Source organism: Pseudophryne corroboree, chromosome 3 (genome assembly GCF_028390025.1).
Source record: "Pseudophryne corroboree isolate aPseCor3 chromosome 3, aPseCor3.hap2, whole genome shotgun sequence".
NCBI lineage: Eukaryota > Metazoa > Chordata > Amphibia > Anura > Myobatrachidae > Pseudophryne > Pseudophryne corroboree.
This window is the reverse complement of record NC_086446.1, coordinates 523549416-523565434: the sequence shown is the minus strand read 5'-3', so window position 1 is coordinate 523565434 and position 16019 is coordinate 523549416. Positions and strand designations below refer to the sequence as shown.

The window sequence follows — 16019 nt, the reverse complement described above, 5'->3', positions numbered from 1 at the left end:
CTGAATATTCCCAAGTCGCAGCTGATTCCTACGACGCGTCTGCCCTTCCTGGGCATGATTCTGGACACGGACCAGAAGAAGGTGTTTCTCCTGGCGGAGAAGGCTCAGGAACTCGTGACTCTGGTCAGAGAACTCTTAAAACCGAAACAGGTGTCGGTGCATCACTGCACGCGAGTCCTGGGAAAGATGGTGGCATCGTACGAGGCCATTCCCTTCGGCAGGTTCCATGCGAGGACCTTTCAATGGGATCTGTTGGACAAGTGGTCCGGATCGCCTCTTTAGATGCATCGGCTGATCACCCTATCCCCCAGGGCCAGGGTGTCTCTTCTGTGGTGGCTGCAGACTGTTTTGGTTTTAATAGGCCCCTGACCAGTGTCATGAGTTCCTGAGCTTTCTCTATCGGGAGATAAACCCTTTTCTGGTCTGTGTCCAGAATCATGCCCAGGAAAGGCAGACGAGTCGTAGGAACCAACTGCGACTTTGGAATATTTAGAATCCAGCCGTGTTGCCGTAACACTTCCAGAGAACATGCTACGCTGATCAGCAACTGCTCTCTTGACCTCGCTTTTATGAGGAGATCGTCCAAGTATGGGATAATTGTGACCCCCTGCTTCCGCAGGCGCACCATATAGAGCCGCTTGTGTGAGGGAGCAATGGTGCGCTGCGCGGTACCTCAGGAAGATCTGATATCTTCTTGCTTCTACTACTCAGAGTCATCCGCACTCTCCCGCCCGTTTGGGAGCTTTAGTATAATCCCCATGGTCCTTACGGAGTCCCCAGCATCCACGAGGACGTTAGAGAAAATATGATTTTACTTACCGGTAAATCTATTTCTCGTAGTCCGTAGTGGATGCTGGGCGCCCGTCCCAAGTGCGGACTTCTTCTGCAATACTTGTATATAGCTATTGCTGCAATAAGGGCTATGTTATTGTTGCATCAGGGTTGCACTGATGCTCTGTTGTTCATACTCTTGACTGGGTAAGTTTATCACAAGTTATACGGTGTGATTGGTGTGGCTGGTATGAATCTTGCCCTGTATTTCCAGAATCCTTTCCTTGTACTGTCAGCTCTTCCGGGCACAGTTTCTCTAACTGAGGTCTGGAGGAGGGACATAGAGGGAGGAGCCAGAGCACACCAGAATCTAAATTCTTTCTTAAAGTGCCCATGTCTCCTGCGGAGCCCGTCTATTCCATGGTCCTTACGGAGACCCCAGCATCCACTACGGACTACGAGAAATAGATTTACCGGTAAGTAAAATCTTATATATATATATATATATATATATATATATATATATATATATATATATATATATATAAACACACACACACTAATCTCTGTATTGCCTGTGACTGTGTGTGCCTTTATCTGCTGTATGGTTTCACTCTCGTGTATCCCGTCTAAGGTAGCTCTCACTATATTCTGTGCCCGAAAGGACTAGGTGCATCAGTGTCCTCTAATATAGTGTACATAGTACTTATCACTATACTGATATTTTACTGTGTTACAGTCGCGTACATTGAGATTTAGTTCACAAGTTTGTGTACTTTGTCCGCAGGTTGTGTACTCTGTCTGGCTTCATTGTACTAATAGCCTGATTGTTGCTTTATTAAATAAGGTCAGTAAAACTCTGGAGGCTCCTGTAAGGTGCATGGTATGCTCCAGAGGTTTACCTGAAGGGAAGTATTGTGTGATGGTCTGTGTTCTAAATGTCCTACACATCCCAGTCAGTCTGCAGCTCCTGTAACTACATTGGATCCACAATGGGCTATGTTTACTACCCTTCTGGGGACTCTGGTGGACTGTTTAGCCCCCTTTCCCTATGGGACCTCTGGTGCCACTGCCGCCACAAATTGTCCTTATAGTAAATCCGCCTTGGGCGGAAAATTTGTCCACCCAGCTGCAGCAGTTAAATCGGTCTTTGGTTGTACATCTGGCACAGTCACTAAGTCCCCTAGATTTCAGCAGCTCCAGTTTTTTATTTTACATAGAACTTACATGACACCGGTTCGGCTGGCTAGGTTTGGGACTGACCACTCAGATGTCTGCCCTAAATGTGGTGTTGATGTAGGTTCCTTCTGGCATCTAGTGTGGGATTGTCCGTCGGTGCGGGTGTTTTGGTCTGGGATCAGGTCGATTCTGGAGGGAACAGGAATATCTGGGAACTTGTTCAACCCGCAATTTTATATTTTGGGGATGGGTGGCCCTATTTCTATGTCCAGATGGGAGAGCCTGTATGGCCACAATATATGTGCCTTGGGTAAGGTGTGCCTTGTGAGGCTATGGATGGCTCCTAATAGACCTTCACTTTCTGCATTTAAGGTCTTGGTGAATGACACTCTTTTTAAGGTCCGCTTTGTATATATGAAATATAATGCTATCTTCTATTATAGAGGGTATTCGGGTTCTAGGACTCGCTCTACCCTGGGTGAATGCCGTGCTCTGAGTACTTTATAATTGTGATTTCACTTACCACTTTTCCTTTTTTTATATATTTTTTTTTAATTTATAGGTTAGTTAGTTATATGCAAATTCTTACGTAAAAAAGTTTAATAATGGTTATTATACTGTTTACTGATTTTGCTACCTTTTCAGTATGAGAAGGAAAAAACAAGATACCAAGTATCACCCGGCGCCAATTAAATGCTCAGTATTCAATAGTAAAGTGTCTGCAGCTCTCCTATATCAAAGGGACTACTCCACCCTTCAAAAAAACAAGCACTACCAAAAAATGAATTCAGAAAGTGCTGACAGATTATATTTTAAAAATGTTTTTATTTAGCCATTTTCACTCGCTATAGTAAAATATATACTTGTAAAACAACTCTCTATGAACCATTTATACTGATTTTAAGACTAAAAACAAAGATAAAAAACAGCAATGAACAGTTTTCAATTACTTTCTATCTCAATATGGTACTTTGTATATATACACATCCTCTACCTTCACACATCACATATATGAATTTATAGAAAAGGAAACCGTTATTTATAGGAAACCAGCGTGGTGTTAATATACTTTTAGTATAGCAAGATGTTTTTTTAGCTAGAATAGCTTGCAGCATGCATTCGATGCATTGGTAACCTATTACAAATGTCCCTTAATACAGATAATACTGTGCTTGGAGAGTCTTTATCTAAAATACTATAAAGCCTTTCCTGTCAGAAAAAGCTGGTAGTTATTTTGCCAAGCAGGAAAAAGTTAATGTGCATATGTACTTAAAGCAGTTCCTTGCAGAAAGAAGCTGGTAATTATTTTGCCGAGCAGGGAGAGGTTAATATGCATATGTACTTGAAACAGTTCCTGTGCAGACTTCTATAGTAGGCAATTGTTGTTATGCATACTGTGATAGTTCTTGTGCAGAATTTATAATAAGCAATTGCTGTTGAACATGGCCATGCTATTTTTAAAATCAAATGATTTACTGCGTCCTCCCTCGGGGTAATTAGGCTTCCATTCACTCCCGGCTTTGGTGCTTCAATTCCTTGGTGTGAGCCTTATCCAGAGAAATAACGAGTCCCAATATTGGAGGTGATACAGCGGATTCCGCCAGTAAGGTCCCACCGAGAAGTCAGTTGAGACGCGTTTAACCGCCTTACAGCAACTCTGTAATTCAGCTGCTTCCTCAGTCAATGTCCGTACGGCTCTGCTCAGCTGTTTTTATTTTGAAATAATGAACATGTGCGCATGCGCCCACCATTTGCGGTCCGTGCCTCTCTTTCAGACCGTTGTATGCTGCTGCTTAGTTGCTGTCATCTAGTTTCCACAGCCGTGTAATATTAAGTTACAAAGAGATGCATTGTTAGCAGTTCACTGCACATTCCATTAATGAATCATCTACTATGTATCTCTTATAACTACAGGCACTTTTTATCTTATTGCTTAAAACTGCACTTACATCTTATATAAGTTACCGAGCATTCCAAAATCTATAGCTTCCTTTTTTTTTTTAAAAGTGTGTATATAGGTTAACATGTTTCTTTATATAAACTGAGCATAATAAACATTTTTCCATTCTTATATAAAAAAAGATATCTGCTTATCTGAAGGAGAATAGCTAACTATATATAGCATATACCAGTATGCCAAGTATATCGGCAGTGTTCATCCCGGGTGTCCTGAACTGGGAAGCTGACTACCTCAGTCGTCAGGACGTACACGCCGGAGAGTGGAGTCTTCATCCAGAAGTCTTTCAACTGCTAGTGGACAGGTGCGTCTAACGGACGTGGATCTCATGACGTCTTGACACAATCACAAGGTGTCGGTCTTCGGATCTCAGACCAGGAATCCTCCAGCAGCGTTTGTGGACGTACTGGCAGTACCATGGAATTTTCGGCTGCCTTACGTGTTCCCTCCAATGTCACTCCTGCCCAGGGTTCTACGGAAGTTCAAACAGGAAGGAGGAATACTGCTTCTAGTCGCTTCAGTGTGGCCCAGAAGGCATTGGTTCTCAGACCTGCAGGGTCTGTCAGGGCATCCTCTTCTACTTCCTCCACGACCAGACCTCCTCGTGCAGGGCTCTTGTCTCTACCCAGACCTGGCCAGACTGGCTTTGACTGCGTGGCTCTTGAAGCATCACTCTTGAGAGCCAAAGGATTTTCAGAGGCGGTTATTCAAACTATGTTGAAAGCCCGCAGACCGGCCTAGCCCCGGATTTATTAGAGGGGTTGGAATTCTTACTTCACTTGGTGTGCTGAGAATTACGATGTCCATAGATTCAGACCTTCCAGAATACTGGCTTTTCTGCAAAAAGGACTGGTCTTAGGTCTTCGTTTGGACTCCCTCAAGGTTCCTATATCTGCCTTGTCGGTTTGGTTTCAGAGAAAAATTGCCTCTATACCTGATGTTCAGATGTTAATACAGGGCGTTATTTGGATTCAGCCTCCCTATGTTCCTCCTGTGGCTCCATGGGATTTGTCTGTTGTGCTGAATGCCCTGCAAGAGTCTCCATTTGAACCTCTTGAATCAGTGGACCTTAAATGGCTCACAGCCAAGGTTCTGTTCTTGCTGGCCATTGCCTCTGCAAGACGGGTGTCGGACTTAGGCGCATTGTCCTGTCGTCCACCGTTTCTCATATTCCACCGGGATCGGGCGGTTCTACAAACTCGTCAAGGGTTATTTGCCTAAGGTGGTGTCCGGCCTTTGTCTCTTCTGATTTGTCTCCCAAAGAACATACTTTGGATGTAGTCAGGACTCTCCGTGTCCCTATTTGTACTGTTTGGTTTTCGCAAACGTGGCTGGCCTATGAATAAGCAAACCTTGACCAGATGGATTAGAATGGTGATTGCACAAGCCTATGCGCAGGCTAGACTCCCAGCTCCTGCTGCAGTTAAAGCCAATTCTACTCGGCCTGTTGGACCTTCTTGGGCGGCCCGTCGTGGCGCGTCCCCAGAACAATTGTGCAAGGCGGTTACATGGTCCTCAGTGAACACGTTCATTAGGTTCTATGCCTTTGATACTTCCGCCTCCCAGGATGCTTCCTTTGGACGCCTGGTTCTCTTGCCCGCTAGGGCGCATCCCCTGCCTTGAGGAACTGCTGTAGTACATCCCCGATGTATTCCCTGTGGAACACAGTGTACCCTGCTGCAGAAAAGGAGAGTTATGGTAGACTTACCATGGTTAACTCTCTTTCTACGAGGTACCCTGGGTTCCACAGGGCGCCCACCCTGACGCACCTAGCTTCTTTGGGTTGTATGGCATTAGCCGCTGGTACCCTCTCCTGTCGTGAGATTGTGGTTCTATGTGACTAAGATCTGCCTTCTCTTTTACCTGCTCCTGCATTGGACTGGTTAACGAAACTGAGCTCTCAGTGCCTGGAGGCGGGGTTATAGAGGAGGCCTCAATGTATCCTGGGACAGTCAAAAGCTTTGCCTGATGGTGCCTCTGGATCAAGATCTACATCCCAGATGTTTTCCCTGTGGAACACAGTGTACCTTGCAGAAAGAGAGTTTACCATGGTAAGTCTACCATAACTCTCCTTTTATATTGTGACCATGTTAGAACATGACTGTTCCCTCCTGTCAGCGCCTGGGGTGTGTGTGGATAGAGGGATTTGCTGGCTGCAGATGTTGACAGGAAGCAACAGTCCTGTCCTAACAGTGCTAATGGGAGAATACAGAAGTGATTCAGAGTCAGGAAGCACAATAACAAAAGCAAGTAACTTTGCAACTTGGCAAAACCATGCTGCACTGCAGGTGAGGGAGGTTTAAAATGCGCAGAGAGATTTAGGCAGGATGGACACTAGCATGATATGTCAAATCGGAACAACATATCGCACAGATCGTACAGTGTGTACAGTCAGTTTCACGCTCCTGCTGGTCGTTTATTATATCTGCTGGTTAGCTGTGCTGCAGGGCCAGTCAGAAGATATCGTGTACAATGTGGTGCAGTTGTATGAAGGACGGAACGAGTTATAGTTCCGTTGTTCATAGAATTGCACAGTGTGTATGGCCAACCCGACCATCACACTGATTGGTTGTTGTGCATATGTGTACCCGGCCTAAGATTTCGGAGGGGTATGTCCACATTCAGATCTAAATTGTAGTTTAAAAATAAAGCTGTCCTGCATATGTAAGCTACGAATAGTTACCGTGCATGCAAAAATAATAAATGTATCTGCACCCCTTACATAGTTTTCCACATGCAAAGTTACTTTTTACTTTGCTCTTAACTCAGAATCAGCTCCTGTGTCTGGAATACTGCCAGCCAGTAAGAGCTGTGGGAAGGGAGATTAATAGATCATTTATGTATTAAATGTTATTTACAGAGTGTATTCATTTCATCAGAAAGGTAATTGAAGCCAATTCAATTACAAGTTTGTTTAACAATGTAGTAGGACACTAGAGCCCTCAAAGGAGCCCCATATAAACTTAAGAGGAACATTCAAATTCCACACAGATGAAGCCCTAGGTATAGGAGGTTTCAGCGCTGACTATTTTGCTATTGTGCTACTCATTACTGCTTGATATACATGTTTAGATTACAAGAAGAATTTATCACTGAGAGACACGTGAGGTTTTGCAGCGTGGATGTTCTCATGCATTTGGGCAGAATGCTGTAATGTCTATTATTATTCCCCCCCAATAGTGGCTGTCCTGTGTGTATACAGTGTCCCATAAAATGTAAAGACAGCTGTGACTATTGTCTTTGTTTTCCAGGTAATTCCCTAATTTTGTCGAATACGCCCTTTTTTTCCATTTTAACTTCTTTCTTTGAGTTTCTCTGCATATGATTTTTCTCTCCATAATGGAGGCTTAGCGACATCACCCATATAGTCCTGTAATGCTTTACCTATTAGCCAATATGTCTTTTGTTTCTGTTCCCGTACCTCATTTCTGTACCTTTTTCTACCTTAGGTGGACCAGATAACCAGGTGCACTTTGAGGGTTACCAAGTGTCAAATCAGTGTATGGCACTTGTACGAGACGAGTGCCTCTTGCCATGTAAAGATGCTCCAGAGTTAGGCTATGCCAAAGAGTCAAGCAGTGAGCAATATGTCCCTGATGTCTTTTATAAGGTCAGTACTACATCCAATAGTTCTCCTGTAAAGTTGATTTAGTAGTTAATGAACAGCTGGATTGTTCAGTGTTGCCATAACTCCATAGCAGGCAGAAAAAAATATTTTAAATATTTATATGTGACCAAAACTTTATTGGTTTATCAATATCTTGTGAGCGTAGCAGAGGGGATTCAGAAGATAAGAGTTGAGAAGTGAATAGCATCTCTGATTTAAATAACAGGATGATTATACTTAAATTAACTCCTTAGCTCTGAATTCATTGGTGAAAGTGGACCATGGTGATATATAGACTGTGAGAGACATACCTCTTTTCTAAAAACCCAGGTCCGACAGGGGTAACTGAACACTGGTTTCAAGCCGCGTCACAGTGGCTTGAAACGTCATTCACACCACAGGTTGGGCCCAGGTTAGTGGCGGGTCGTCCCTCTGCTTGTTCTTGGAGATAACATCATCTCAAAGTACTGGTGAGCTGGCTTTCCATAGGCTTTTAACGGACCCAGGTCACCTGTTTACACTCCAGCCTTACCCAGGTATGACCCTGGTAGCTACCCAGGGTGGATTCCTGGGTCATTGGACATGGGTTATTTTTCAAGGACCCTTTTCCACTGAGCCACAAGCTGGGTAGACCTGGCAACAACCCTTGTTATTGCAGCAGTGGAAAGATGGAAACTCTGTAATGTACTGTGTTGAAACTCTATCCCCTTATACAGGGTGTTTCACTTGCTATAGGCCCCAAAGTTTTTCGTATAACTTTTAAAGAAATTTACATAATTTAGTGATATTTGACCGGACATACCTTGGTCTATGAGAGAGGAAGTTATAACTGTTGAAACTGTACGCCATTAGCATTTTATAAAAACCAGCAAATCAGCTCCTAGCTATCATGTTACAGGCTGTGTTTGAAAAATGACAGGAGCTGGTTGAGTGGTACTTTATCTCCGTCCACTTTATCTCTCTCCAAGGCTTATTACATAGACCCCTCAATTCATTATGCACAACCTTAAATTTTGTTTTTTGTTTTTTTTGCATTAAATGTCTTACGAATCATGACCATTTCTTTACAAAATTGGATTTTTAGCTTTGAGCATGGCACCTACACTGTCAGAAAACTCTTTTGCCTTAAGAATTATGGCTTCAAAAGTCACATATTTAAACCGGTCGCACTAATGCTTAATTATAAAACGGCCCTTGAATTAGTGACAGGTCCTACACTGAAGGCAAATGGCACAACAGACCTGTTGATATATTGATAATGTCATTGTACTATGATTGCCTTGTCCAGTCAGTCTTACCAAAAGCACCTGGACCCTTTCTCTGAGAAACTGTGGATGCATTGCCTTTGGAGGGAACAGATAAAACAGTTGAATCTGACATAGTGGCTACAAAAAATTGGTGGCTGCAGTGTTGTTTTTAAGCAGTTATTTTATTTTTTGTCTGCAAATGCATTTAGAGTCCGTGCACACAGAGTCGCAGTTGTATTTGGTGTTTCTGGATGGTTATTATTATTATCCTTTATATTATTGTTATTATTACATTTTATTTATAGGGCGCCACAAGTGTTTCGCAGCGCCGTACAAAGGACAGTACAGGGAGACAAAACTTAGCATAACAGTAAATAAATAACAAAATGGAGTGCAGGTAACAAAGAGCACCACAATTCTCAAAACATAATACAGCTTAGATGTAAGTAGCGAAGGAGTAATCATTGTACTACTTGGGGCTGGCGGCCATAGATAGAGAGGGGCCATTTACCAGCAGGAGAAAAAGCAGGTAAAGATGGTCGCTGAGTGAAATGTGTCAAGAAGTGGGCTTAGACAAGAGGAAAGAGGGCCCTGCTCTGAAGAGCGAACAATCTAGTGGGGAGGGGCAACAGACAGATGACATGAGGTGCAAGCAAGCAGGTAGAAGCCTGATGGTGGTATGCGAGCAAAGCAGAGATGTCCAAGGCATGGGGCAGGGGGATGGAGGAGCAGCCTGAGGACTAGGTTATGCATTGGAGGGGTACGCTTTGATAAATAGGTGGGTTTTCAGTGCCCGTTTGAAGCTTTGCAAGGTCGGGGAGAGTCTAATGGAGCGGGGGAGCGCATTCCACTGAAGGGGTGCAGCACGGGCAAAATCCTGAACTCGTGCATGGGAAGCAGTGACCAAGGCAGAGGAGAGGCGACGGTCATCAGCCGACCGTAGTGGGCGGGAGGGAGTATGAAGGGAGAGGAGGTTGGAGATGTAGGGAGCAGTGGAATTAGAGATGGCCTTGTATGTGAGGGTGAGGAGTTTGAAGAGGATTCTGTAGGGGAATGGGAGCCAGTGTAGATTTTGTCGAAGGGGAGTGGCAGAAGTGGAGCGGCGGGAGAGGAAGATGAGCCCAGCTGCGGAGTTGAGGACAGATTGGAGGGGAGCGATGTGGGAGCAAGTGAGGCCAGTGAGGAGCACATTGCAGTAGCCGAGACGTGAGATGACCAGTGAGTGGATGATAAGTTTAGTTGCACTCTGGGAGAGAAATGGCCTGATGCGAGCAATGTTGCGTAGCTGGAACCGACAAGATTGCGCCAGAGCTTGGATGTAGGGTGCAAAGGAGAGGGAGGAGTCAAGAGTGACGCCCATGCAGCGGAGTTGGGGAACGGGGGAGATGATAGTGTTGTCAACAGTGATAGAGATATTTGTAGGGGGTGTTGCTCTGGCTGGGGGAAAGATAATAAGTTCAGTTTTATCCATGTTGAGCTTCAGAGAGCGCTCGGACATCCAGGAGGAGATGGCAGAGAGGCAGCTGGAGACCTGAGAGAGGACAGAGGGGGACAGATCAGGAGAGGAGAGGTAGAGTTGTGTGTCATCAGCATAGAGGTAGTATTGAAGGCCAAAGGAGTTAATGAGCGCACCCAGGGAAGAGGTGTACAGGGAGAACAGAAGGGGGCCTAGGACAGAACCCTGAGGGACACCAACAGGAAGGATGGAAGGGTGTGAGGTGGTTCCGGAGGCAGACACAGAGAAGGAGCGGTTAGTGAGGTATGAGGTAAACCAGTCAAGGACTGTGCTAGAGAGGCCAACATTTTGGAGTGTGCGGAGGAGGAGAGGGTGATCCACGGTGTCAAAGGCAGCAGAGAGGTCCAGAAGGATGAGCAAAGAGAAGTGGCCCTTGGATTTGGCCGAAAGCAGGTCACTGGTGACTTTAACCAGGGCAGTCTCGGTGGAGTGGAGTGGGCGAAAGCCAGATTGTAGTGGATCAAGGGTGGAGTGGTCAGAGAGGTAGCTTGTGAGACGGCTGTAGACCAGTCGTTCAAGTAGTTTGGAGGCGAAAGGGAGAAGAGAGATGGAGCGGTAGCTAGTGAGTGATGAAGGGTCGAGGTTGGCTTTTTTGAGAATAGGGGACACCAGAGCATGTTTGAATGGTGAGGGAAAGATGCCAGTAGAGAGAGAGAGGTTAAAGAGGTGAGCAAGGTGGGAGCAGGCAGTGGGGGGGAGGGAGCGGAGAAGACGGGAGGGGAGGGGTTCCAAGTGGCAGGTTGTGGCGGGAGAGGATAAGATGAGGGAGTAGACTTCCTTGTCTGAGGTGGGACGGAAGCAGGACAGGGTGGGATAGATGGACGGGAGGGATGGTGGGAGCAGGGGGGCAGCAGAGGGGTGACGGGAGGAGATGTAATTTTGAATATCCTCAATTTTGGAGATGAAGAAGGAGGCAAAGTCAGTGGGAGTGAGGGAAGAGGGGAGGAGGAGGGGGGCGAAGGAGAGTGTTGAAAGTTTCAAAGAGTCGGCGTGGACTGGAGGACTGAGAAGAGATGAGTGTTTGGAAAAAGGATTGCTTGGCGAGAGAAAGAGCAGAGCTATAGGAGGAGAGGATAAACTTGAAATGGAGAAAGTCCGCCAGAGAGTGGGATTTCCTCCAGGAGCGTTCTGCGGACCGTGAACATTTTTGTAGGAATCGTGCAAGTTTGGTGTGCCAGGGTTGGGGTTTGGAGCGGCGGAGGGGGACAGATGAGAGGGGGGGCCACAGAGTCAAGAGCAGCAGTAAGGGAAGAGTTATAGAAGGAGGCTGCCTGGTTGGGACAAGTCATAGTGAAAAGAGGAGAGAGGAAGGACATGATAGCGGGGTTGAGGGACCCGAGATTGCGTCTGGTGATGGTGTGTCTGGGTGTGGAGCAGAGAGGGGAAGATGAGAGGGTGAAAGAAAGCAGATGGTGGTCAGAGAGAGGGAAGGAAGAGTTAGAGAAATCAGAGAGATCACATCGGTGGGTGAAGACAAGGTCAAGGAGTGGCCGAGATTGTGAGTAGAGGTGGAGGACCATTGAGAAAGTCCAAAGGAGGTGGAAAGAGCAAGAAGGTTAGAGGAAGCTGCATTAGTGATGTCGATAAGGATGTTAAAGTCACAGAGGATGATAGAGGGGAGGTCGGAGGAGAGAAAGTGGGGAAGCCAGGCAGCAAAGTTGTCAAGGAAAGGTGAACAGCGGCCAGGGGGGCGGTAGAATACTGCCACATGGAGGTGAATGGGGTAGAAGAGGCGGATAGTGTGGACCTCAAAGGTGGAGAAGGTGAGGGAGGGCTCAGGTGGGATGACACGAAAGGTGCAGTTAGGAGAGAGAAGGATGCCCACGCCTCCACCCTGGCGGCCATCAGGTCTGACCGTGTGGGTGAAGGAGAGGCCTCCGTAGGAGAGGGCAGCAGGGGAGGTGGTGTCAGAGGAGGAGAGCCAGGTTTCAGTGATGGCGAGAAGGTTAAAAGAGTGGGAGATGAAGAGGTCGTGGATAGTTGGCAACTTGTTGCAGATTGATCTAGCATTCCAGAGTGCACAGGAGAAGGGAAGGGAGGGGACGGGGGAGATGGGGATCAGGTTGGCTGGGTTCTGAATGCGTGTGGGTAGTCTGGAAATTAGGGTGGCGGGTGATCTAGCAGTGAGGATTGGTATGGGACAGGATCGAGGAGCCATAATTCCTGTTCAGTATTGTTGTTCAGAGGAATAGTATTGAATGGAGTGGCTGTAATAAAGAAAGAACAATGAGAAAGAACAATGAGAAGGGTTCCGCAGCGCCCAGTTGCAGAGTACATATGCACATAATCAAAACAGGAAAACAGCAACTTACAGTTGACAATATAGGACAAGTACAGGGTAAATAAACATAGCTACATCAGTAGATGACACTGGAATAAGTATCAAGTGGCAGAAGACTTGCGGATTTGGTGCAGTTGAAAATTATTAAAGTAAGAAAAAGGATAAGCACATGAGGGAAGAGGGCCCTGCTCGTGAGAGCTTACATTCTAAAGGGGAGGGGTAGACAGACAGGGTTGACACAGACGGGGTACATAGAGAGTGTGGAACAGAGGGTTAGGATGAGATTTGGCTGGGTTTGGTGAAAAAGTGGGTCTTGAGAGCCCGTTTGAAGTTTTGTAGAGAGGTGGAGAGTCTGAGAGGGAGAGGTAGGGACTTCCAGAGAAATGGAGCAGCACGTGAAAAATCTTGGAGGTAGGAATGGGAGGAAGTAATCAGTAGGCAGGAGAGTCAGCGTGCATTAGCAGAGCGAAGAGGACGGGTGTGAGTGTAAACGGAGATAAGGTCAGAGATGTAGATGGGAGAGGAGTGAGTGAGGGCTTTGTAAATGAGTGTGAGACACTTGAAATGGATTCTGAAAGGGAAGGGGAGGCAGTGAAGGTCTTGTAAGAGAGGAGAGGTAGACGTAGTGCGTTGGGTGAGGAAAATGAACCGAGCAGCAGCATTGAGGATAGATTGGAGTGGAGAGAGGTATTTGTCAGGAATGCCAATCAGGAGGAGATTACAGTAGTCCAGTCTGGAGATGACCAGTGAGTGGATAAGAGTCTTAGTAGCATCCTGGGTCTGAAAGGGTCTGATATTGGAAATATTTTTTAGATGAAAACGGCAGGTTTGCGAGATGTGCTGAATGTGTGGTTTGAAGAAGAGGGAGGAGTCCAGGATTACTCCCAAGACATCGCACTAGAGGAGATAGTAGTGCCATCAATAGATAATGAGATTGTAGGAGGTGAGGTTATGCGGGGTGGAGGGAAGATGATCAGCTCGGTCTTAGACATGTTAAGTTTAAGAACGCGCTGGGACATCCAAACTGAGATAGCAGAGAGACAGATGGAGATACGAGTGAGGCGCACAGAGGAGAGGTCTGGAGAGGAAAGATAGATTTGAGTGTCATCATCATAGAGATGATATTGGAAACCAAAAGAACTAATGAGCTTACCTAGTGATGACGTATAGAGAGAGAAAAGAAGAGGACCAAGGACAGAACCTTGGGGTACACCTACAGTTAGTGGAAGTGTGGAGGAGGTTGAGTCATGAGAGGAGACAGAGAATGAACGGTCAGGGAGGTAGGAAGACAGCCAAGAGAAGGGCAGTATCACGCAGACCAATGGAGTGAAGTAGTAGGAGAGGGTGGTCTACAGTGTCAAAAGCAGCAGAGAGATCAAAAAGTATAAGTATAGAGTAGTGTCCCTTAGATTTAGCAGCATGGAGGTCATTGCATACTTTTGTAAGGGCAGTTTCAGTAAAGTGGAGAGGGGACGGAAGCCAGACTGGAATGGGTCAAGCAATGAGTGTGAGGAAAGAAAGGAAGTAAGGCGGTTGTAGACAATACGCTCAAGGAGTTTGGAGGCAAAAGGTTGGAGAGAGTGTTTGGATCAAGAGTAGGTTTTTTAAGAATAGGAGAGCTGAGTGCATGCTTGAAGTAAGAGGGGACAGTACCTGATGAGAGATTGAGAAGATTGGAACAGCAGAAGGAGAAAGGTACCTTGCAATGGACTCGTGCAGCTTTCTATGGTGCACCCAGTGATTGCCTCTAAAGAAGCTCAAAGTGGGCGTCTCAGTCCTTGCACATTCAGACACACGGCTGTACACCAGGGAAGGACTTGTAGCAATATTTGCATAAAGTCACAGATGTGAGACCAGCAAAAGAGGCAGATATGGATCTGGCTGCGTGCAGCCCTGGATGAGAAATGAGGATTTGTGGTTTTTGTAAAACCAATTTTTTCCGAATCCATTTGGGGAGACTGCAATCTTATCCTTTTCTTGTTTCACTTGTTCCTCTGTGCTTGAGTACTGGTTGTTGATTCTTCCAGAGGAGGAATATAGAGGGGAGAGATTTCAGGTCAGAGTTGAATTAGTGCCAGCACTGGTGGCTCCCATACCCCCAAAAGACAGCAGTGCTCCCAACAGATTGGGTTTCTTTTAGTTAATAATCCAGATCAAAAGTCATAGTCCTAAACCGGAAATGGTGTGGCTGAACTGTACATCTAAAAAAACACTGATGACCAGATATGAAAATACACTCCTTTTACATCCTTTGAAACCATGATTTTTCCCATTCCATGTTGTTTCATAGAATTGACGGCACTCAAGAACCTCTTGGCCAATCTAGTCTGCCCCTTTTTCTGCTGCGGGCTCCACTGGGCTCCACAGGGAATGACATTGGGGGTGTAGATTAGGATCTTGATCCGAGGCACCAACAGGCTAAAAGCTTTGACTATTCCCAGAATGCATAGTGCCGCCTCCTCTATAACCCCGCCTCCGTGCACAGGAGCTCAGTTTTGTAGTTGGTGCCATGCAGTGCAGGCATACAACAGGGGGGCTGCTCCAGCAGCCCTGAGAAGAGCTTTTAAAGTGAAAAATGAAGACTTCAAGCAGAGGCACTGCTAAAACAGCATGTCTTCCTAGTACTGCTCCTTCGGTACCGAAGGCTAAGAGCACTTCCTTTCGTCTTTCAGGGAAAGCAAAGGGTCAGGCGTACCCGAAACAACAGGCTCACACTTCCAAACCCAATAAGCCCAAACCCAAACGGGCCTGGGCTGCCCGTCAGCCTGCTTCCAAGACTGACAAGCCTGCCGCATGACTGGGCGGGCCTCCCTCTGGGGGATCCCAGTGTGGGGGGCCGACTTCTAGGGTATACCCAGGTATGGTAGAAGACCACTTCCGATGCCTGGGTACGGGAAGTTGTCACTCGAGGTTACGCTGTATCCTTCAAAAATCGTCCCCCTCATCAATTTTGCCTGATAGACGTCCCTTCGGATCAAGTGAAGGCAAAAACTCTTCATTCGGTGGTACAGTCCCTCCTGGACACAGGAGTGGCAGTACAGGTGCCTCTGGCTCAGAGAGGCAAGGGGTACTATTCACCGTTGTTCCTAGTCCCGAAACCGAATGGGTCATCCCGGCCCTTTCTCAACCTCAAGTCCTTGAACAAATTTGTGAGGGTCTCCAAGTTTCGTATGGAAACTCTTCACTCTATTGTTCTGGCATTGGAACCTGGGGATTATATGGTCTCCCTGGACATACAAGATTCTTACCTGCATATTCCCATTGCAATGTCACATCAGCAATACCTGAGGTTTGCAGTTGGCAACCTCCATTACCAATTTTGGGCATTACTTTTTGGTTTGACCATGGCTCCGCGAGTCTTCACCAAGGTCATGGCCGTAATGACGGCTGTGCTCCGCCGTCAAGGGGTCAGGATCCTACTGTACCTGGACGACTTGTTGATCCTGGCAAACTCCCCAGAA

General features: G+C 46.3%; 1 protein-coding gene across 1 annotated transcript in view; it reads left to right on the top strand.

Moving 5' to 3' along the window:
- Positions 1 to 16019, top strand: part of NPLOC4 (NPL4 homolog, ubiquitin recognition factor) — a 234289-nt gene that overhangs the window by 110669 nt on the left and 107601 nt on the right. The window contains exon 12 of the mRNA XM_063961125.1: positions 7357 to 7517. Coding sequence (XP_063817195.1) covers positions 7357 to 7517 — 161 coding nt within the window. The remainder of the gene's footprint in view (positions 1 to 7356; positions 7518 to 16019) is intronic.